A 22,570-nucleotide genomic window follows, 5' to 3' on the forward strand; every position below is an offset into this window, starting at 1 on the left:
ACTACATTACTAACTCAGGAACATATTTCAGTAACTATACAAGCATGATTTGTGGAAGCATGGATGCATGATTTGTTTCATATTTTGCTTAACCAATAGTTATTTTTACCTTTAAGGATGTTAGCAACTGATTGCAATAACATATTGTTTTCTGTGTTTCAGGATGTGTCAAGTCTTTCCAAGGGGACAAATAAATCAAAGTTAAGAACCAAAAAGGAGTGACCAAAACAACACCGGATGCAGAATGTATCTGTTAAATTGAAATTTTTGTAAAATGCCAATACCGAACTGAAAATAAATCGAAATAAACAAGGAAACTGAATTGTAGAAATACTTTGAAGGAAATAAAAGCAGACATTTTATGTTTGTGGTATTACTTACCAATATTAGAGAACTTTTAGATCACAGTTAACACAATGATATAACAGTGGTCTCACATACTGAGATCACAGTATGAGCACACAGTGAGTGATCATGTGTCCGCAGAGAGCAGTCTTAACTCGGCTAGTCCTTCTGATATGTGCTGCTGGCTCTGATGTCTCTTTAGTGGTTAAACATAAAATACAATTTGTTTTGGGTTAATCATACAGATAATCTTTGGTCTGTATTCAATTTATCTATATGTTAAAATGAAAATAATATTTCATTTCATTGTAATGGCTTTATATATACACATTTCCCTGAACTAAGTACATTTCTGCAGTTTAAAGTATTAAAGTATATTGCATATATGTGCCAATCTTCCTGTTGCCAGCAGGTGGCGCTATCATTATAATGGAATATTGGCCTTCAGATGTGTTCAGGCCAGGACTCTAATCAAACATGTGAAGTTTGGGGAAGATCGAACATTTTATGCCTGAGTTACAACTACTTCTCTTGCTGTGGTGAGACATCAAATTTTGTCATGGCGCCATGGACACACGCCCTTTAACAAAAACTCAAGATCTCCACAATTTAACATTGCACAGGCCTTTAGATTAGACTGACCACAAAAAATACATTAATATCAAAACATTTCTAGAAGTAGTTTGTCGCAACGTAAAACATGTCACTTCCTGTTGCCAGCAGGTGGCGCTATGACTATAACTGAATATGGACATGTAGATCTGTTAAGGGCAGAAGTCTTATCTAACATGTGAAGTTTGGGGCAGATTGGACATTGTATGTCTGAGTTACAGCAACTTCCTTTTTCATGGCGAAACATCAAAATTTGTCAGGCCGCCATGGACACGCCCTTCAACGAAACCTCAAGATCTTCGCAATTTAACATCGCAAAGGCCTTTAGATTACACTGACCAAGTTTGGTATTGATCTGAATAAATCTCTAAGAGGAGTTTGTTAAAGTACAACCCCTGAAACTGGCAAAAACAACACCAATTTTGCAGAGAAAATTCAAAATAACCGACTTCCTGTTAGGATTCGGATTTTCGTAGGTATTGGTGTGTTACATGTGTGTACCGATTTTCATACATGTACGTGATCGTGAAACATAGCTCGAGGCGCACTCCGTTGAAACTGTATAGGTGGCGCTATCGAGCCATTTTGCCACACCCGATGGAATATTGGCCTTCAGATGTGTTCAGGCCAGGAATCTTATCAAACACGTGAAGTTTGGGGAAGATCGGACATTTTATGCCTGAGTTATAACATCTTTTATTCCCATGGCGAGACATCGAACTTCGTCACGGCGCCATGGACTCGCCTTTTAACGAAAACTCAAGATCTTCACAATTTAACATTGCACAGGCCTTTAGATTAGACTGACCACAAAAAAGACATTGATGGCATAAAATTTAAAGGAGTAGTTCGTCGCAGTGTAAAATATGTCACTTCCTGTTGCCAATAGGTGGCGCTATGGCTATAACTGAATTTGGGCATATCAATCTGTTCAGGTTTGGAGTCTTATTAAAGCAGTCAAAGAACACTTATAATTAGTAATGATAACAATAATAATACATTATCTCAAACAGCCACAAGATCAGATCAGATTAATGTGTAATATGACACATTTGCTTTGAACTATTTTTATTGTAATATCAGTTTGATTATTTTGATGGTACCCTTTAGACAGCTGTTGATAAGTAACTCTGCAACTACATATCAACTAGCGGTCATTAGAGTACTACTATGTCTACTACTGTAAATATATGCTAACACTCTTTTGATGGTCAACCAACAGATAAACTGACTAAGAGTGTCTTTGCAAGTATGTCAACTTATTCTACTACACTAGATTCTACCATTATTGAGCATACTAATAACTAATACTCTACTGAGAGTTAGTTGGCATGTAGTTGCAAAGTTGCTTATAGTCGATTGATTAAGGGGACCATCAAAATAAAATGTGACCATATAAAACATTGAATTTTTTTTTTTCAGTTGGAGTATTAAGCACACATCAATTAATTAACATTAGCTCCACAGGAAACAATTAAATAACACTCAACATCCAACCACTAATAAGCTGTAGTAAGATACTGTGCAGATCTTAGGCGGTTCTCGCGCCTTCTGCTCAGAGGCCCAGCAGACGAGCTGATATCGTCAAGGAGCTGATGCGAGTGTTCATGCTGGCCGCGGCGAGCCTCGGCCTCGAGTGGTCTGCACCAGCGCCCCCTTCTCGTTCCCGGCTGGATGGTAGCTTTCTCCCGGATGAGCGTCTTTCTCCCAGCTGGAAGCACGCCCCTTTTCTTCCTGAGCTTCACGAAGAAGTGGCGAAAGGTTGGAACGCTCCATTCTCGGCGAGAATTCGTTCATCTGTTTCACCAGCATTCTCCACACTGGACGATGCTAAAAACAGAGGCTACCTGTCACTTCCGCCAGTGGAACAGGCTATAGCAGCGCACCTTTGCCCGCCCTCTGCTGGACGGCGGACGAAGGCGGCGTTGCCATCGAAAGCCTGCCGCATGACGTCATCGCTGCTCGCACGGATCTTCTCTGCTGCTGGGCAGGCTGCGTCTGCGCTACACACCATGGCCACGCTGCAGATTTTCCAGGGCGATCTCCTCCGCAAGCTGGATGAGATGGGACCTGAAGCGATCTGTCTCGCGGATCTGAGGAGTGCTTCGGATCTCTCCCTCCGCGCTACTAAGGCCGCTGCACAGGCCATGGGACGGGTTATGGCTTCCGCTACGGTGGCTGAGAGGCATTTGTGGCTAACACTTTCCGACATCGCGGAGTCTGAGCGCACTGCGTTCCTCGACGCGCCCCTGACTCCTGCTGGCCTCTTCGGATCATCTGTCAATGAGTTTGTTGAGAGATTCGTCGAGGATCAAAAAACGGCACAGGCGTTCAAGCACTTCCTGTCAAAGCGCTCCGGTTCTGCAGCGAGCCGCGCTAGACCGGCCCCACAAAGCTCTCAGTCACGCCCACCGCATCCAGCTGCGTCATCGCGACAGCGTCAGCAACGCAGCTCGGGACCCCGTTCTTGCTCTTCCAGCCGTCGCCCCGCGCCGCGGGAGCCGCGGCAAAGGATTACGGTGAAGCCGGAAGCCCCGAAGTCATCCTAGCACTGCTAGGAAAGCGCCGGTGTAGGAGTTCCGCTGCGGCCGAGCTCTCACCCAAGCACTTCGCTGTTGCAGTTCCAAGAATTGTGACTGTCTCAGTGTCTTCTGCAACGTGCAAGCCTGCACGAGTGCCCGCTTGCCTGCACACAAAAGCCGCTATCACGGCTACCCAGATATTTCCCGAAAAGAGTGTTATTTCTGTTGTTCCGGCCATGGCCGATGGTGCTATAAATGTAGTGACGATGCCCACTCCTCAGTGCCCATCTCCACATGTAAGCACAGCCCTGCACACAGGGCTCGCGCCTATAAGATCGACTCAGGCCACATAGTAAACGTGCCCACTCCTCAGTGCCCACAAACACTATGTCACACACGGCGCGTGGTTTCTGTAAAAACGAAACCCATGCACGTACACTCTGCCCAGGCAGACACCGAGTCGAAAGCAGTAAATGTGCACACTTGCAGCCCACAGTTACTCGCAGACATCACGAGTCCCACGGGACCCGCTCAGCCCTCCCTCAATCGGTTAAGCGCCGGGACGGGGTCGAGGAGGAGCGATCTGCCCGCTGTGATCAGCGCGCTCCCCGCCTCAAATGCCACAGGCGTAACGCCCATGGTGCAGCGCACCCAAGCGCCGCCGTTGCCCAGTCAACAGAGCGCGCTTCGCATCCACCCCTTAGCCATTCATGCAGATGCATGGTCAGCGCTTCCAGGGGTTTCGGATTGGGTGCTAGGCATTATAAAGAGAGGCTACTCGCTACAGTTTTTTCGACGCCCTCCGCGCTTTTTAGCGCGCGTCGAAACCATGGTCAAAACAGGAGTAGCACACATACTTCGGGCCGAGATATCAAAACTGTTGAGCAAAGGGGCTGTAGAGCCTGTGTCTCAAGCTCAAAGCGAGGGGGGGCTGTACAGCAGATACTTTCTAGTGCCCAAGAAAGACGGGGGTCTCAGGCCCATACTGGATCTAAGACAGCTGAACAGGGCATTGGTGAAACGCAGTTTCAGAATGCTTACGACCAGGAAGCTCCTCGCGCATATTCGCAGAGGAGACTGGTTCATGTCAATAGATCTGAAGGACGCGTATTTTCAAATACAGATAGCGTCAAGTCACAGGCGATATTTGAGATTCGCCTTCGAGGGCCAAGCATACCAGTTTACAGTCCTGCCGTTCGGCTTGTCCGTAGCTCCTCGTACGTTTACGAGGTGCATGGACGCAGCGCTCGCTCCTCTCAGACTCAGAGGCATGCGAGTGCTGAACTATTTGGACGACTGGCTGGTTCTGGCTCAGTCACGAGCGGAGCTCGTGGAGCACAGGGCCGTTTTACTCGATCACCTCGAGAAACTCGGTCTCAGTGTCAACTGGACGAAGAGTTCGCTGAACCCCAGTCAGACGATACTGTTTTTGGGTTTAGCTCTGGACTCACGTTCCATGACGGCGTGGCTGTCACCACAGCGCGCGTTGGGCATTCAGCGTGTGGCGAGTTCTCTCCGCTGCGGCGCGACCGTTTCGCTCAGAGAATGTCAGAGGATGCTGGGTCTCATGGCCTCAGCATCTCCGGTTCTGCAGTTGGAAATGCTGGAAGTGGAGAACGCGCTGACGCGCTTTTGTCCCCGAATCAAGGGCCGCCACGTCTTAGTCCGTTCGGACAACATGTCTGTGGTGTCCTACATAAATCGCCAGGGCGGTCTAGGGTCCCGAAACCTGTACAGGCTGACGGAACGCCTCCTGGTTTGGGCTCAGCGCAACTTGCGCTCGCTGAGGGCAGTTCATGTGCCTGGGCTACAGAATCTGGGTCCAGACAGGCTGTCCAGAAACAACATTCCCACGGGCGAATGGTCTCTACACCCACAAACAGTCCGGCTGTTGTGGGAGAGATTTGGCAGGGCGGAGGTGGACCTCTTCGCGTCCCACGAAAACGCTCACTGCCCCGCGTTCTTTTCCAAGAGCGAAAGCGCGCTGTCACGGAGATGGCCGTGCTGCCCACTTTATGCTTTCCCTCCCGTCTCCCTCCTTCCGCAGGTGAAAGAACGGGTGAGAGAAACGAGATGTTCAATACTGCTTGTAGCACCTTTTTGGAAGAACCAACCATGGTTCCCAGATTTGATGCAGTTAGCAGACATCGCCCCGTGGCCAGTGCCGTTGAGGAGGGACCTCCTCTCGCAGGCCAGGGGCTCGATTTGGCACCCTCAACCGGAGTTGTGGTCCCTCTATGTGTGGGCGCTCAATGGTTACCCGCTGATCTCTCAGTGGGAGTGCTAAATACCACTCAGGCTAGAGCTCCGTCGACACGGTGGCTGTATGCCTCGAAGTGGTCGGTGTTCTCCAGCTGGTGCACAGCTCGGGGATGTTCACCCCTTAGTTGTGAGGTGACTGAGGTTCTCTCCTTCCTACAGGAGCTGTTGGATAAGGGCAGAGCCCCATCCACGCTCAAAGTTTATGTGGCGGCCATCGCAGCGTTTTCTGAAACAGCGCTCGGTCAGTCAATAGGAAGGAATGATTTGGTCATCCGCTTCCTTAGAGGAGCTAGGAGGCTGAATCCTCCCAGACCTCCGTCAGTCCCTATATGGGACCTCGCGACGGTTTTGGAGGCCATGAAGGGTCCCCCTTTTGAGCCTATCCAATCGATTAGCCTCCAGCATCTGTCGTTCAAGACAGTATTCTTGTTGGCTCTCGCTTCAGTGAAGCGTCTGGGTGACCTGCACGCGCTCTCGGTGAGCCAGTCGTGCTTGGAGTTTGGGCCTAATGACTCAAGGGTCATACTCAAACCTAGGCACGGTTATGTGCCGAAGTCCCTCAACACGCCGTTTCGGGCTCAGGTTATTGCCCTGTCTGCCCTGTCGGTGTCAGGAGAGGATGGAGACTCGAGTCTTCTTTGCCCTGTTAGGGTTTTAAGAGCTTATGTGTCTCGCTCCGCTGTCTTTCGACAGACTGAGCAGCTGTTTGTCTCATTCAGTGGACGTTCCAAGGGAATGGCTGTTTCAAGACAGACTCTATCCAGATGGATAGTTGATGCCATAGCGTTAGCTTACGCTTCCAGGGGCCTTCAGTGCCCACTGGGCGTCAGAGCACACTCCACAAGGGGCGTCGCCTCGTCGTGGGCGTGGTCTACTGAGATCTCCTTGCAGGAAATATGTATGGCGGCAGGTTGGGCTTCGCCGTCTACATTTATCAGGTTCTATAACCTGGAGGTTCCCGCCTTGCAAGCAAGGCTGCTGTCGGTATAACCGAATCAGGGCCCTGATGGGAATTCTGAGTTCGTGAGCGTTATGCGCTGCCGACTGTTATATGGGCAGTATTGCGTAAGACCCGCATTGCCACATTGGTCAGGCCTTGCCTCGACTGTGTGATGTTGTATTGCCGCATCTACGGGTGCATCTACTTGCCGCAGAGCAGCCAATGAGCGAGCGAGCCGTCTCGCCTATGGCTGTGTACTGCTGCAAATGCGCTTTACAAAAATTCAAAATTAAGGATAATTTTTTGCTTCAGTATTTCATGAAAAGAGACTTTTCCCGTAGCGTCTTAGCTAAGACGCAGTACTCGTTCCCTCTTCTAGAGAGAACCGAGGTTACGTTAGTAACCGACTACGATATCACACTATAGAGACTGTGTCTGTTCCCCGAACTAGAAAATACAAAAAAACGTCCAAACCAATTTAAGAATAACAATTTAACTGATGTTCAACAAATAAAAAACAACTAATGTTATACAGATAAACAAATGATTGTCGAAATCATACTCTAGATTTAATAGACATGACATCACTTCTACCACAAAAGACTGCTTTGTAACTAATCTTCCTGATTTATCTCAATTCTTTAGCACATTCAAAAACCCAGTACAACTTGATGTAACAGAGACTATGGACTTTCTCTTTTCTAGCATTTTAGATACGGTTGCTTCTTTACGCTTAAGGAGGATCAAGGAAAACAGTCTGACACCAGGGCAAATGAACACAATCGCACCCTAAACAAATCCTTTTGTTTCTTAGCTCCCAAACTCTGAAATAATCTACCTAACATTGTTCAAGAGGCAGACACACTCTTGTCAGTTTAAATCTAGATTAAAGGCCCACCTCTTTAACCTGGCTTACACATAAAACACTAAGACATTTCTAATATTCTAATCCTGTTTAATTGCCTGCATTAATGAGGAAAATCCTGAACCGGGAACACTTCCCACAATACAAAATGTACTTGCTACATCATTAGAAGAATGGCATCTACGCTAATATTAGTCTGTTTCTCTCTTATTCCAAGATCACCAGATCCAGTCTGTATCCAGGTCAGATGGTCACTACAGTCAGCCGGATCCAGTACGTATCCAGCCCAGATGGTGGATCAGCACCTAGAGAGGACCTCTACAGCTTCTTTTTGCTTTATTGACACACTATTTTCCTTTTTAATGCTGTTTAGTTGCTTTGTTTCAATCTATATTGTTAAAAGTGCTATATAAATAAAGCTGACTTGACTAGAAAAGTGTTTAATTTGTTTGTTCGCATTTAATTCAGGATTGCAATTTATATGTATTGTGACGAGCTTCCTCGGAGGAATCAGCGTCGCCCTGGCAATCAACGCAGAACACCTGCACGTCCTCACCCCCGGCTGATCGGTCACAACTGCTCCCCATCAGCCTGCGCCCTTTTAAGCAGCACACGTTGCACTCACGAGATGGTCTCGAGCCGAATGAAACGCTGGTCTGATCCTTCTCTCGTTTCTCCTCAGAAAGCAGCGAGTGACCGACAGCCCCCTCACCTGGACACCCACTTTCGTTTTGGATTCGCACCGAAGAGCACAGGAACGCACGGGAAGCACCAGCCATCAGGAAGCGGCTCACCTCACCTCACCAGGCACTTTGCACCTTAAATAAATCCACCCTCCGGGGCATTATATTCATGAAACCTTGTCGAGTTATTCTTCACCCAGTGACAGTATTATAAGGTTTTATAGAACCCACTAAACACTGGATGTCGGATAGACATGCAGATCATGTCTATAATAGGTCCGTCGGTCCATGACCATTTCTGAACATCTATTCGACGTCCAAACTAGGTCCACTATTTGGACGTCCAACCATGACCCAACTTGGACGTCATCTTGACGTTCAACATTTGACCTTTGAACTGGATAATTTTTTGGGATGTCATTTGGACGTCTATAACAGGTGCAGGAAATTTACATGATTAATATGTAATTGCCGCAATTGTCATACTCGGTGATACAAATAAGTACAAGTATGAAACCATCTGCCGCAGACATGGTCTGAAAGAAATAGTGGCTGGAGCAACAAGAAAGACCAGTCAATTAGACTCAATCTTTACTAACATTTCCTCCATGTTTGAGTCACCAGAGCATTTGCCTCCTGTTGGCTCCTCTGACCATGAGACTATCCTACTAAATGCTGGAAACTGGCCCATCAAGCCTGTCAAGCACATTTTTTGTAGAAAACGTACTTCTGAAACAAATAGGCAACTGGGCCTTCTCATGAATACCTCTGATTTTTCTCACATTCATGAGGCTACGGACCCTGAGGCTAAGGTTAGTGCCTTCACTTCCACGATCAAGTCTATCTTAGATAAAACAATTCCATTTAAGAAAGTTTCTATCACAAATAATGATTAACCTTGGATGACCATACAAATCAAAGATCTGCTAAAAGAAAGACAGCGTGCCTTTTGTTCTGGCAATAAAACATCCTACAGTAAACTAAAAACAATTATTGCCAAAAAAATTAAGAACACAAAGAAACAATATTATAAACATGAGGTCGAAAAACTGCAAAACACCAAGCCTAAGCAATGGTTTAAGTCTGTGAAGGCTTTAACGGGGATGGAAGGAGATACAGTAAGAGTGATGTGGTGTCTCAGGATCATAACATCATGCAATATGAGTGTGACAACTTGGCAAAGCATTTTGCTTCTGTGTGGGATTATGCAAGTCATATTTCTCCGTCTGAGGAAGAGGTTGCCTGCAAGTTATCCAGTTGTAGTATACCTCTTTTGAGTATTGGAAAAGTTAAGGTCAGACTCCGCAAAGTGAAGGCAGCAAAGGCTGCTGGTCCTGACGACATTCCTCCTTGGATATTAAAGACCTTTCACGAGGAACTGGCACCGGTGCTATGTGATATTTTTATCACGTGCATGCAAAATAACATTTTCCCAAAACAATGGAAGGAGGCTGTGGTCAAGGCTGTTCCCAAAAAAACAAAGCCCAGTTTTCCAGTAGAATTTCGGCAGATTTCATTACTCAGCTGTGTTGGAAAAGTGTATGAAGGAATCCTCAGAGACGCAATTCTGGAGGATACAGTTGCTAAAATTCAACCATCACAACACGGCTTCATGGCGAACAGATCAACTGACACTGCTCTGATTCAAATTTTGCAATCCTGGCATGACGCACTTAACACCAATCCTAAATTTGACATCCATGCTGTTTTTGTTGATTTTACTCGAGCTTTTGACACAATTGATCATTGTCAACTGCTCTATGCTTTAGCTGACATGAATGTCAGACGACCGCTCTGGCTCAGTGTAAGGAGCTATCTGAGTAACAGAGAGCAAAAGGTGAAGTGGAGCTCCTGTGTGTCTAACTCCTATCCAATTGCAGCTGGTGTCCCTCAGGGGGGTTTTCTATCCCCTCTGCTTTTTGTCATCGCCATAAACAGCTTGGATTCCTTTCTGCCTCCTTCAGTAATTCCGGTCAAATATGCTGATGATTTAACAATTACTGAATTTTTAATGGGATCCCTACCAGGATTAACTCAGAATGCCTTGGACTCAGTGGCGGATTGGGGACAAGAATTTTCATTGGCAATGAACAAAGGTAAGACAGTGGACATGATCATTAGCGCCAGGAAAGATGAAAACATTCCCTGCCCCCCCTCTCCCGTAATATCAGGATATGCAATTGGCAGAGTTTCCATCTTTAAACTGCATGGAGTCCAAATTTCTTCTGATCTGTCATGGGATGCCCATGTTAAGTACATGATTTCGAAGGTGCGTCCTAGAGTACACTATCTCTGTGTTGCTAAAAATGCTGGTCTCCCTAGTGATGTTTTAATGAAAGTATATCTGACATTTATACGGCCAGTCCTTGAGTACGCTAGCCCAGTATGGGGTGGACTACCTAAAGGTCTCTCTGATGAGCTAGAGAGGGTCCAAAAACGTTGCTGCCGGATAATAGGTGTTCCAACTTCTACTGTCCCATTAATGAGTGAGAGGCGCGACGAGGCCACTATACGTACTTTTACAAAACTACTCAAGGACAGTTCATCACCACTGCATTGTTTCCTGTCTGTGGCTCCAAAACCTACTTACCTACTACGGCAGCATAGGGAGTTTGTTGTGCCCAGGAGTAAATCAAAAAGACATGAACTTTCTTTTATTCCACATGCTCTTAAACTGTTTTATAAATAATTTACAGGTTGTTTTGTTTTTTGTATGAAGCCTGATGCATTCCATGGTTTATTTATTTTATTTTATTTATTTTTTGTGCATCTTTTTTACTCTACCTGGTTGGTTGGTTTATTATTATGTTATGTTTTTTTTTTTTTTCAATTCGGTATATAAGGTTGTTTTGAGTATGTGTTTTGTTTGATACATTTCAGGGTTTTGTTCTTCAATATCCTGCCTTGTCAAACTCAAACCCTTGTCAATATTTGTTTTATAGGGCCTATCAACATCTAGAATGATCATTTTTATCAAGCTTGAATATTTAAGTTCAATAATTTCACTTAAATGGCAATAGAAATTACCTATTAATTTTCATTTAAGTGAAAGTACTTAACTATGCAGGCTTTATAAAAATGATCATGAACTCTGAACATACAGATTATTTATAAACAAACACGATTTATTATGTGAATGCCTATTTATTTATCCAGGCCATGTATTTTTTTTTTTCTTTTTTGTTTTTTTTTTTACATTTTCCTGTTTTTCTTTAACTGGTTTATTTAAAGCAGCCTAATCAAGTTATTTCTTTAAGCATACATGTATTTTTGCATGTATCTGTTTATTTATTTGGAAATGCATTTTTTATGGAATTATAGTTCAGAAAATGATTTCATGGTAGAATACTGTATATTAGGCCTATCCTCCTTATTTCTAATTAAAAAAGAATCAACAGCAGCTAAAGGACAGGAGAGGACAACTTTCTACCAAGGGCTTTGGATTTCAACCAAAGAGACAAAAAACAGTCAACATCACCCTGATTGGTCGAGGCAGCATATCATCATAACCCAACCAGCAGACTTGTGCTGGTATTCTGTAATGCGATATATTGCGGTGATTAATATGCACGATATTGTTATCGTGGGCTGTTCTAAATACCGTGAATAAAATATACATTATAAATTATTCAGAATTTGGAATGCATTTTAAGAATAGTATTCCCATCAGCTGCTTAAAATGCACAACACCGCTGTATGCTGCTTGAAAGAGCGCATGCGCTCTGATGTAAACAAGCACGCATGAGAAGCACATGGAGGAACACGTGAGAGCCACGCTGAATGAAAGCACATTCACTCTCCGACAGCAGATGGTGCTAAATGCAGCCCTTACCCTGTAAACACAGTAAATAAAGCAGCTGTTACTTTCTAAACCATATTTAAATAATCTTAAAAAACCATTGAGATTTGTGTTTTCCCTATGGTGTTTATAACAGAGCCAACTACTGAAATATTTAGACTTAATAGGCTATTTATCTTCAAACATTCATTTTTTTTTTGTTGTTTTTTTTTTTTTTTTATCTGGACTACAAATATCCTAGGGGCCATTTACACCTGGCCACTTCATGCGTTTTCTCAGATCGGATAGCTATCCGATCGTGAAAAGACCAGGTGTAAATGCCCTCCGAAACGCATTTGAGACGGATTTGAATCCGATCGCTCAAACCACTTCAGGAGGTGGTCTGGGCCGCATTCCAGACAAAACTAGACAAGTGTACATGCATCTGGTTGTTAAAACCACATATGTAAATTGTACTCCTCCCCAAAATGCTAAAAAAATAAACGTGTGAGGGCGTGTTATAGGCTATATGTAATGTTATAGCCAGATATGACGACGCTACTGGAACACGCACCACCAGATGAGAAGCTGAGCATATATTCATTAAACCAACGTGCAAACTATCGCAAATCAAAGTGAAAGTAAGTCGCGAACGCTTAACACACAATCATCATCATTAATAGTAGAGAAACGAAATGATCGTACCAGTGCTGTTGCTGCTCTCTCTTATTGCGGTCTTTGATTTTGAAATTTTAGCTGATGATCAATAAAATGCAGCTCATATCTGTTGCTTTCGGTGACGTGCACGCCATTAAATCTGCATATAGTGCGGGAATTGAAGATCGGATTTAAATCCGTTTCGCAAAAACACATTCATGTGACCAGGTGTAAATGGAACCGTTTTGATAAATCAGATAGCTATCCGATCTGAGATAACGCATGAAGTGGCCAGGTGTAAACAGCCCCCTAGATATTGTTTGAAAGTGTTTTGATCTTTTATTGTTCATTCACACCTTACATTATGGCTTCATTAGTTAAACTGCCAATGAAAAAATTATTCTGAACATTCATTAATCTTAGGTATTCCAATATTTAATAACACATTGTTAAAATTGAAAGTTGCAACTGTTTAGCTTATTTAATGAGCTAACATGAGCTAACATGAACTAAGGCTTGTATTTTTTAACAAAGATTAATAACTTCTATAGTAAATGTAGCTATTGCTCATTGTTTAGCTGTGCATTTATTGAATGAGCACTATGCGATGTCCGAACTGATTACACTATATTTTATGTATTGCACTGTATTTTATGTAAAATCATTTTCTATTTTTAAACTGTCTTAAATTCATTTTTAGTCAATTTTTAAATCATTTTCATTTTCAAGTTCTTAAATTGCTTGTTTTATTTTTGTGATTATTTTTCTTCATGACTTGTTTTTCTTTCTTTTTGAATTACCATTGTGTACGAAATGTGCTATATAAATAAACTTGCCTTCAGAGAGCTGCACGGGTCCGATTTTGTAAATCCGCACCCGCCCGTACCCGCAGTGCTTAAAACCGCATCCGACCCGTTTTCCGACAGCAGTACTAATTAAAACTGCACCTGACCCGACCCGCTTAAAATAGAACCGACACCCGACCCGCACCCGAAATCAAATCAGTTAAGCCAATCACATTAGACACACTTTTTTTGAATTTTATTGCCAGGTCATACAGAAGTTATTTATGGAAAACTCTTTTTAAAAGATATTCGTTTTTTATACATTTTATCTTAATTTTGATCAATGTTTTATCAATCAATTGCCCGTATTTAATAAATAAGAAGCAAAATATATAGCAGACAATGTAATAACATTAGTGTAATTGACAGAATTACTAAAAAATATTTTGCTACCTAAAAGTTAAATATTTTTTGTGTCACGCATGCATGCATGTCTATTTCCCTCATATTAAATATAAAACGCATGTGGACTGATATTTTTCCAATGTCTGGACTCCTTTATTAATGGAGTATATAAACAGACGTTTCAATATATTGATATTAAATGCATTTTCGGAGAATTTATATTTCACGTTTTTACTGCAAATGTCGAAATATGTGCTCTTTGGTTCATCAGTGCTTGAGTCACTGATCACATTAGACTAAAATATCTCATAATAAAATACAAAATTGACTGATTTATGAATGTATATGCACAGTTCTCATCAGTCGGAAATACAGATAAACGCTTCCATTTGTTGTATTTTTGATCCTGAAAGAAAACAGAACAACAAAAGAGCGAATCATACCACCGTCTGAGGTTGTGCTTCAAGTCGAACGCACCCATTTTTAAATCGTCCACAGCTGAGCATCATGAAAGGCGGATCTGCGCCAGAGCGCACATGTGAACGAACTAGATTAGGCCCATATTCACAAATGTGTTAGCTATGGAATGAAATATTTGATATTCAGATTGTCAAATACATGCAAGTGGAAGTGTATTGTTGTTTAAACACCTTTATAACGATCGCGTTAGTTGAGCTGTATGCGCGATATAATTTTATGACACAAATTTTGAAATCAAACACATTTTAGTTCAGATTCTGTATATATATATATATATATATATATATATATATATATATATATATATATATATATAAACGGAAAACAAAAACAACGAAAAAAACAGCTGGCTAATCTTTTACGTCTGTTAACTAATGACTCATGTAGCCGTTCTCGCGGTTGTGATTTTTTTTAAAGTGGAACGTAGGCCTATTTTTACGTTTGCACGTGACTGTTTTGAACGCATGTTTAGACCCGTGTTTCCCGTGCAGGACTCTACTTACCTTGCCTTGAATGTTAATGCATTAACTAAGGTTAACTAATGAGGTCATATTGTAAAGTGATACCTATTGTTTTTTTACACTTTAATGTGTAAAACATTTAACTTTTATCTATTTTTCTGTATTGCTTTATTGTTTTAAATGTTTAGTTATTTTTTTTATAAGAAAAAGTTATTTAACCTGTTATACTGTATTATGACTGTAATAATACCATATACCGTGATTAAAGCATTATCAATTAATCGCAACAGGAAAATTTGATACCAGCATATCCCTACCAACCAGTAAACGGCACTCTGATTGGTCAAGGCAACACGGCAGGCATTTCACTCTAGTGTTAAACCATTGGAAAATGACGGCACAGCTTTTCAGCCTGCATCGGCAAATTATTTTTAAATAAAGATGAAAATGGTGATATTGAATTGTGATTTATTTGTATTTGTATAACTGTAGTGTTGTATATAGTCCCATTTTTCCAGAGGGTGGAGGACATGATTTCTATGCCAGTTAATTTTCCTGTAGCTTTGTTTGGCTCAACTTCTAGTTTCAACAGGAAATGCATTACACCTTCGTATGCATCTCCCGTTATCACCTGCTGCTGAGACAATCAAATGGAGTTTTTGGAAAATGATCTAGTCCCATTTCAGAAGGTGGCATACTGTTCCAGATCATTTTGCAAAAACTCCATTTGATTGTCTCAGCAGGAAGACGTTGAAAAAAGACGTCGCCTGGCATTACAAAACAACCCCTTCAATGGACCGAATTTTGATGTCCAAAAATTACATGAAAAATACGTCACTCCGACGTCACATTGCGCAGTGGGAATTTATTCGATTTCAAAATAAGAGGTGTATTGTAAATGCTATTGGTTGTTTGATATCAATCTTTTCAAGGGTTTGAGGCGTTTATATTGAGTGTTTTAAAACAATATTTGAGTTGAGGGGTTATTTTGCACATTTAATATCGCATCGCATGAGAAGTCCCTGCTGCCTTCGATCAGCTGGTGGAATTAGATATCCATTTGGAGAAATGTGCTGATCTTCGATGCCGTGCCCGCTGTACCCAGCGTGCCCCATCTCCACCCCAGCCTGTCCAGAATCTGTTTCGTTCAAAGTTGCTCTGTTTCCTGAGGCCATGCACACTGCTGGCATTCACATCTCACCTGCTGAACGTCAGCGTCGTATTCTCCATCATCTCTGCATGTACTGCAGGCATTCGGGACATCTGTTTGTCCACTAATGGCGCTTTTCCACTACACAGTACCAGCTCGCCTCGGCTAGCCTCGACTCGGCTCTGTTTGGTTTTCCACTGTGTAAAAGTTGTACCTGTACCAGCTTCCAGGTACTTTTTTTCGTACCACCTCCGGCGAGGTTCCAAGCGAGCTGAGGCGAGCTGAGGCGATACTATAATGTGACGTGAAAACACAGCAGACTGCTGATTGGTCAGAGAGAATCGTCACTATTCACTGCGTCATCATTACACGCACCAGCAATAGTATCCAGATAGTATCCAGAATAACCCCGCCATTTTTAAAAAGTTTGGCCAGAGATTGCGTGATATATCCAATATATCCCGAGGATCAAAAACAACATGCACTCGATTTCCTCCATTGTCCTGTGTGTGTGAGTAGCGGGTGTGTGTCGCGTAGAAGATTACGTCACGGCAGTTTCCTGCGCGTCACTATGACAACCAAGTACTATTGTGAAGGTACTATCTGCAATGGAAAACGGAGCGAAAAGCGAGCCAAGGCGTAGTCGAGCCGAGTCGAGTCGAGCTGGTACTGGTAATGGAAAAGCGCCATAAAAGGGAACACTCGCCGGTAGTCCCTACTCCTGTACTTACGTTAGACAGCACTGAGCTGCCTGGTATACACTTTGTTACTGTACCGGTGAGTCTCACCATCTCAGGCAACCACCATGAGACTATTTCCTTTTCTATTTTTCGTTCTACTATTGCCCCTACTGTCTTGGGTCATCCTTGGCTCATTCAACATAATCCACAAGGAACTATTCAGTCTCGGAATTTGTCTTGTCATGTCCAATGTTATTGTCTGCTGTGTCTCCTGTCTCTTCAGTCTCTGTGTTGCAGGAGGAGCCCGGTGATTTGTCCGGAGTGCCGGAGGAGAATCACGATCTGCGGGCGGTCTTCAGTCGTTCCCGGGCTGCGTCTCTTCCCCCTTACAGTCCTTATGACTGCAGTATAGAACTACTTCCTGGTACTACTCCTCCCCGCAGTCTTTTATACTCTCTATCTGCCCCTAGAACGCGAGGCCCTCGAGAAATATTTGTCTGAAAGTCTTGCTGCCGGTACTATCCTTCCTTCCTTCCACCTCTCCCGAGAGCGCAGATTTTTGCTCTCGCAGGTTGATTGACATAACGGTCAAGAATCGCTACCCTTTGCCCCTTATGTCATCTGCCTTTGAGCTGCTTCAGGGAGCTCGGATCTTCACCAAGTTAGACCTTTAGTGCGTATTAAGGAGTGAGACGAGTGGAAGACGGTGTTTAATACTCCTCTCGGCCACTTTGAATATTGGGTTCTTCCCTTCTTCCCTTCTGGGCAATGACATTCTGTGAGATATGCTTAACATTTTTGTTTTCGTATATTTAGATGACATCCTCATCTTTTCCCCATCTCCAGCAGTGCATGTCCAGCATGTTCGTCATGTCTTGCAACGCCTACTCAAGAACAAACTTTTTGTTAATGCTGAGAAATGCGTTTTTATGCCCAATCTGTCTCCGGTAATCTCTGCTGATTGCATGGTGGTATGCATGGTGACAGAGTGGCCCATCCCAAATTCTCGTACTGCTCTCCAGCATTTTCTGGGATTCGCTAATTTCTATTGTCGTTTTATTGCAAATTTAAGTCACACTGCCTCGCCTCCTAACAGCTCTCACTTCGTTTAAGAGACGTTTTGAATGGACCGAGAGAGCTCAGCGGGCTTTTGTTAAACTGAAGGAACTGTTAACTTCAGCACCTATTCTCATCACGCCTGATCCAACGAGACAATTCATTGTCGAGGTTGATGCCTCTGATATCGGCATGAGCGCTGTCCTTTCTCTGCGCTCCCCTACGGATAATAAGGTCCATCATTGCCCGTTCTTCTCACACCGTCTGTCGTCAGCCGAATGAAATTACAACATCGGTAACCGCAAGCTCCTTGCCATCCGTATGGCTTTGGGTAAGTGGCGTCCCTGGTTGGAGGGTTCCTCTATTCCTTTCATTGTGTGGACGGTAAGGGTGTAACAGTAGGCAAAAATCACTGTTCGGTACGTACCTCGGTTTTAAAGTCACGGTTCGGTTCATTTTCGGTACAGTAAGGGAAATAAATGCAAACATTAAACTGCAGGTTGTTTATTACTAGAAACTTTTTTTAACAATTTGTTTACTTTTTTTAAAATACTTTTTAATAAAATAGCTATATATAAAATAAAAAAAGAGTAAGAAATATAATACTGCTGCAAAGTTCTCCACTAAATAAAATACTCTCAGTCTCAAACCAATATCATATAATAAAATATATTGAAAAATATAAATAAATAACTATGATTACAGTGCAGCACTACCAATCCCAGCTTGTAGGCCTGTTCATATTTAAAAATATATATATATAACTTTTCCAAAGTGTAAAGTGAAGCATCAACAGTTTCAGTTTATAGACCTGCTCAGATTTCGTTATGCGTTGGACCGATCGGAATTAAGAGCAAAGGTCTGTTTAAATGCCGACAGGAGCTGCGTTTGAATTACAATAGTTTTTTTCCTAGTTGTAGTGATGTTCACACTCGCGTGATGCCTTTTGAAAACCTTAGGCCGGTGACACACTGGCATATTGCACCTATCAAACATAATCTATTTTGCCGTCAATACTGTTGACGGTGTCCTTTATCAGTAGGCTGTATATTTATGCTCAACATGAAGTATAGATATTGTTGTCATGAAGACAAGAGTCTGGTCTGTCGGCGGCCTCCCTCTATGTCACCTACAGTAGCAGACTCTCGCAAGTATTCACACTGGAAGCGTATAAGTACAGCATCAAAGCCGCGGCTGCAAAGCGTGTTCGGGAGACAGTATAACCATTTCAAACAATGGGTATAATTCGTTCAACATTTGTTTTTATAACAATACACCATACTTTCACTCAAAATGATTTATTAAAAAGTTTAAATGGGTAAATACATATTTGTTATACTTAATTTTCTTTTCTGGAATAATTGTTAAAACACTAGGCATTGGCATTGTTGTTAAAGCTCTTGACATGCGTATTCTGTGCATTTTGAGCACGTTTTGTGTTAAATCACATTTATTTTGTCCATCAAAAGTGCGCTTTCACTTTAATTGAGCGTGAGCAGCTCAGCAAAATGTACTTATGTTTCGCATACAAAATATTGCATTCGGTCATTCGGTACACACATGCACTGTACCGAAAGCCCTGTAGTGAAAGGGTCCATTACGAATACACGTACCGTTACACCCCTAGTGGACGGATCATAGAAACTCGAATATATCCGGTCAGCTAAATGGTTGAATGCACGTCAGGCTCGTTGGGCCCTCTTTTTCAGACGTTTTGACTTTACTATTTCTTACAGACCCGGATCAAAGAATACTAAGCCTGTATCGCGCCTGGCAGTATGTTTCTGTTCGTATTTGGGACTGAATAAACTGTGAAAACGTATTTTGCCTCTGGGTCATCTCGGGCCTCCTGACATTATATGTTAATGTGGTTTTGTATTCATCATTTAGTTTTCATGGTAGATTTGGAAGAGCCATCAAATAAACCAGTAGTATGGAAACCACTTGTGCCATTGTATGCTTGAAGGGAATTACATACTTTACAGTAGAAAATGTAAATGTTTTTTTTTTTTCAAAAGTTCATTGCTGAATTATACATCTGTATCTGTAATTTAGTTTATGTATACTGTAATAGACATTGAGCTGCAAAAATAATTCCAGAATCCTAGTAAGAGTTTTTTGTGTGTGTGTGTGTTATTGATCTCTGTATATTTGAATTGTGTAAGCATTTACAGTTTTGTTTCAACCACTTGCACATAAAATCATTCCTTGTCAGAAAGCTGACACTCAAACACCAGAACCAAACACCAAATCTGCAAAGCCATACACTAATTCTTGGCCTTTGACTCAGTTTTCAAATTCATAAAACACTTTTTGCAAAACACAAGACACGATTCCTTGTAACACACCAATCTAACAGGAATTGATGTTATGGCAAAGGAGTTTGCAAATGTTTGCTTTTGAGATGAGTTTGTGATATTTTTAATGCAGTGCTTTATTTTGAAAAAAGATGTGAGGCATTTTGCATTTATGTGTAAGGTTTCGGAAAAAAAAGAGGGCAAGTTTTGAAAATGTAAGCTGTTGAAATAAACCTGTAAGAAAACCTGAAATAACTAGACTGAAAAGTTTGAAAGACAAAGTCTTTGTCAAAGTCTTGTTTAAAAAATGGTTTGGTCAGTTTGATTGTTCTAGATGTTTGCTAAAGTGTTGCTAGTTGGTTGCTAGGATTTTCTTGGTGGTTGCTAGGCTCTTGCTATGCAGTTGCTGGGGTGTTGCTAGAGTATATGGTTGATAGTTTGTTCTGGGTGAATATAGACATTCCCACCTCTGTTAATAACATAAAATCTTACTTTTCTTATATTGAAAATCTATTTCTTTCTAACGTTAGGAAATTCAAAAGTTTTTGATGCTCTTAAACTTGCACTAAACGCGATTATACCGTTTAAGTAGCCTATGTAATTTTAACAGAACCACGTCTTCTTTAGTGATACAAGCTACGAAACATTTATAACCTGTTGAAGTTTTTTTTTTTTTTTTTTGTTATTATTATTATTTTTTTATTGTTATTGTGTAATGATTTGGTGCCATGATGGATATTGAAATGTTTTTTTTTTTTTTTCATTCAAAATTTTATAGATTATTACTTAATAGTAATACAATATTTTTGAACACAATTGTGTATGTCAGACTATAAATCCCCAAAAATGGGGGGTTGCTTTGATGTTGCCACCCTTTTGCCACCCTAAAAAGTATTTTCTAGATTTGCCCCTGGTGTTATTTTTCATCTGCAACATTATGGGCTTTTGTAAAGAATGTATAAGTGACCCTGTACAATAGCAAAATAGACATGGTTGTCCATTAAGTATTAAATGCATCATTATACAAATACATGAAAAAGAGTTCTCTAAATAAAACACCACAACTGGCAGATCAATTAACATCTTTTCTCTCCAGTATAGTGGAAAGAATTTTAAGTAGTATAAATGAAATGTGGAGTATAAGTATGTTAACTGTGGCAAGATTGACAGGTCAATTTATTGTGAAAGTAATAATAGTAATAATATAGATCCAACAAGTACACACACTGTAAATCGTACATCCCCATGCAGTTGAGTCAAATTTAGTTTAACTTGTCAAGGTTTATGATGTAATGTTGGTTTCTAACCTTTCAGAGGGATCAAGGGACTTTATTTTTTTTTTAACTCATTGATACTGTGAAAATTTCAGTACACAAAATGGGTGCTATATAAAATGTGTTTTAACCATGCAGTGAGTTATCATATAGCTATACACCGTATATTCCTGAAGTGACCCTGTATTATGTATTTTTTTTTATATATTTATGCTCCTTAAATGGATGATTAATAAGCACTTCAAAGACAGGTATTTGGAGTTATAAGCAGCTGTCAAAAGAAATATAAAGATCATGTGCAGTTTTTCAGGTCGTTTGGAGGTTAACATGACATCAAACATTTGTAACCTGACTTCTTCAGCAGAGAGTGAACAATTACAGTGTATAGAAGTAAACTGAAATGCCACCGCATGAACAATGAGAAGTGTTCACAGTTGACTCACATGAGGTAATAAGGGGTCATTCCTGATATATAAAGTACATAAAAAAATAGAATTGCACTGATTCTGTTCTACAGGATTTGAATAAAACCAATCGATTAATAACATAAAACAACATAAAGTAAATGTGTTAGTTTACCTAAAACGTGTAACATTTTTACAGCATGAGTTAAGAGAGTTTAACTGCAATAATGTTCTATAGTCAGTACATAAAGTCATAGCTAGACAAAAGATAAATGCATACAATACTTGAATAATACACGTAGATAAATAATAGTAGAGTGATTTAGGTTGGGATGTGATTTTACTAAATTACTAGTTTTCTTGTTCAGTTAGCATCTACGGGATTTTAATGTTCTCGTCAAAGAGAAAATCCCACGCAAAAACATGAATCACATATGAAGATGGCGATCCTTACCATTTCTACTAGTTCCACGAAACAATATGGGACTGCTGGAAACTGTAGACTGATCTAGGTCGCCCGCTCCTCTGCTATGGAATGAATTACTTAAAGAACAAACGCATGTATGTGCGTCCGATCCCGAAATCGCTGGAGAGTGACGCGAGGTGGCGCGGTGATGCTAAAAGTGTAACGGAAGTGAGGATGACCAATAGGGGCTCAAGTCTTGGCTGTTACGATGACATGGACCATCAGATGACGGGTTCACAGTCTGAACCAAAGCAACCCTGCGAGGGCCCACGTGGATTTCAGAAAACAACCCGAAGACCCCGAAAAAAATATATAAGCGGTAGTTATAACGTTGTAATGCACAAATGAAATAAAACTATTTGAATGCTTTTATTGAAATTCTCGCTCTCTCGTTTTTTCTTTTTTTTTTCCTCCAGGTTTTGGATAATCACGTTCTCACTATGTTCAC

At 41.6% G+C, this 22,570-nt stretch overlaps 1 protein-coding gene across 2 annotated transcripts in view; it reads right to left on the reverse strand.

Annotated features, from left to right (window-relative positions):
- LOC132115944 (elongation of very long chain fatty acids protein 2-like) overlaps nt 1–22,262 on the reverse strand; it is a 110,840-nt gene extending 88,578 nt beyond the window's left edge. The window contains exon 1 of one of the 2 annotated variants that reach the window (XM_059524384.1): nt 22,111–22,262. In XM_059524384.1, coding sequence (XP_059380367.1) covers nt 22,111–22,113 — 3 coding nt within the window. In that variant the 5' untranslated portion in view covers nt 22,114–22,262. The remainder of the gene's footprint in view (nt 1–22,110) is intronic. The other variant, XM_059524385.1, reaches the window with a different exon arrangement.
- Nucleotides 22,263–22,570: the final 308 nt, after the last annotated feature.

The sequence above is a fragment of the Carassius carassius genome, chromosome 35 (genome assembly GCF_963082965.1).
Source record: "Carassius carassius chromosome 35, fCarCar2.1, whole genome shotgun sequence".
NCBI lineage: Eukaryota > Metazoa > Chordata > Actinopteri > Cypriniformes > Cyprinidae > Carassius > Carassius carassius.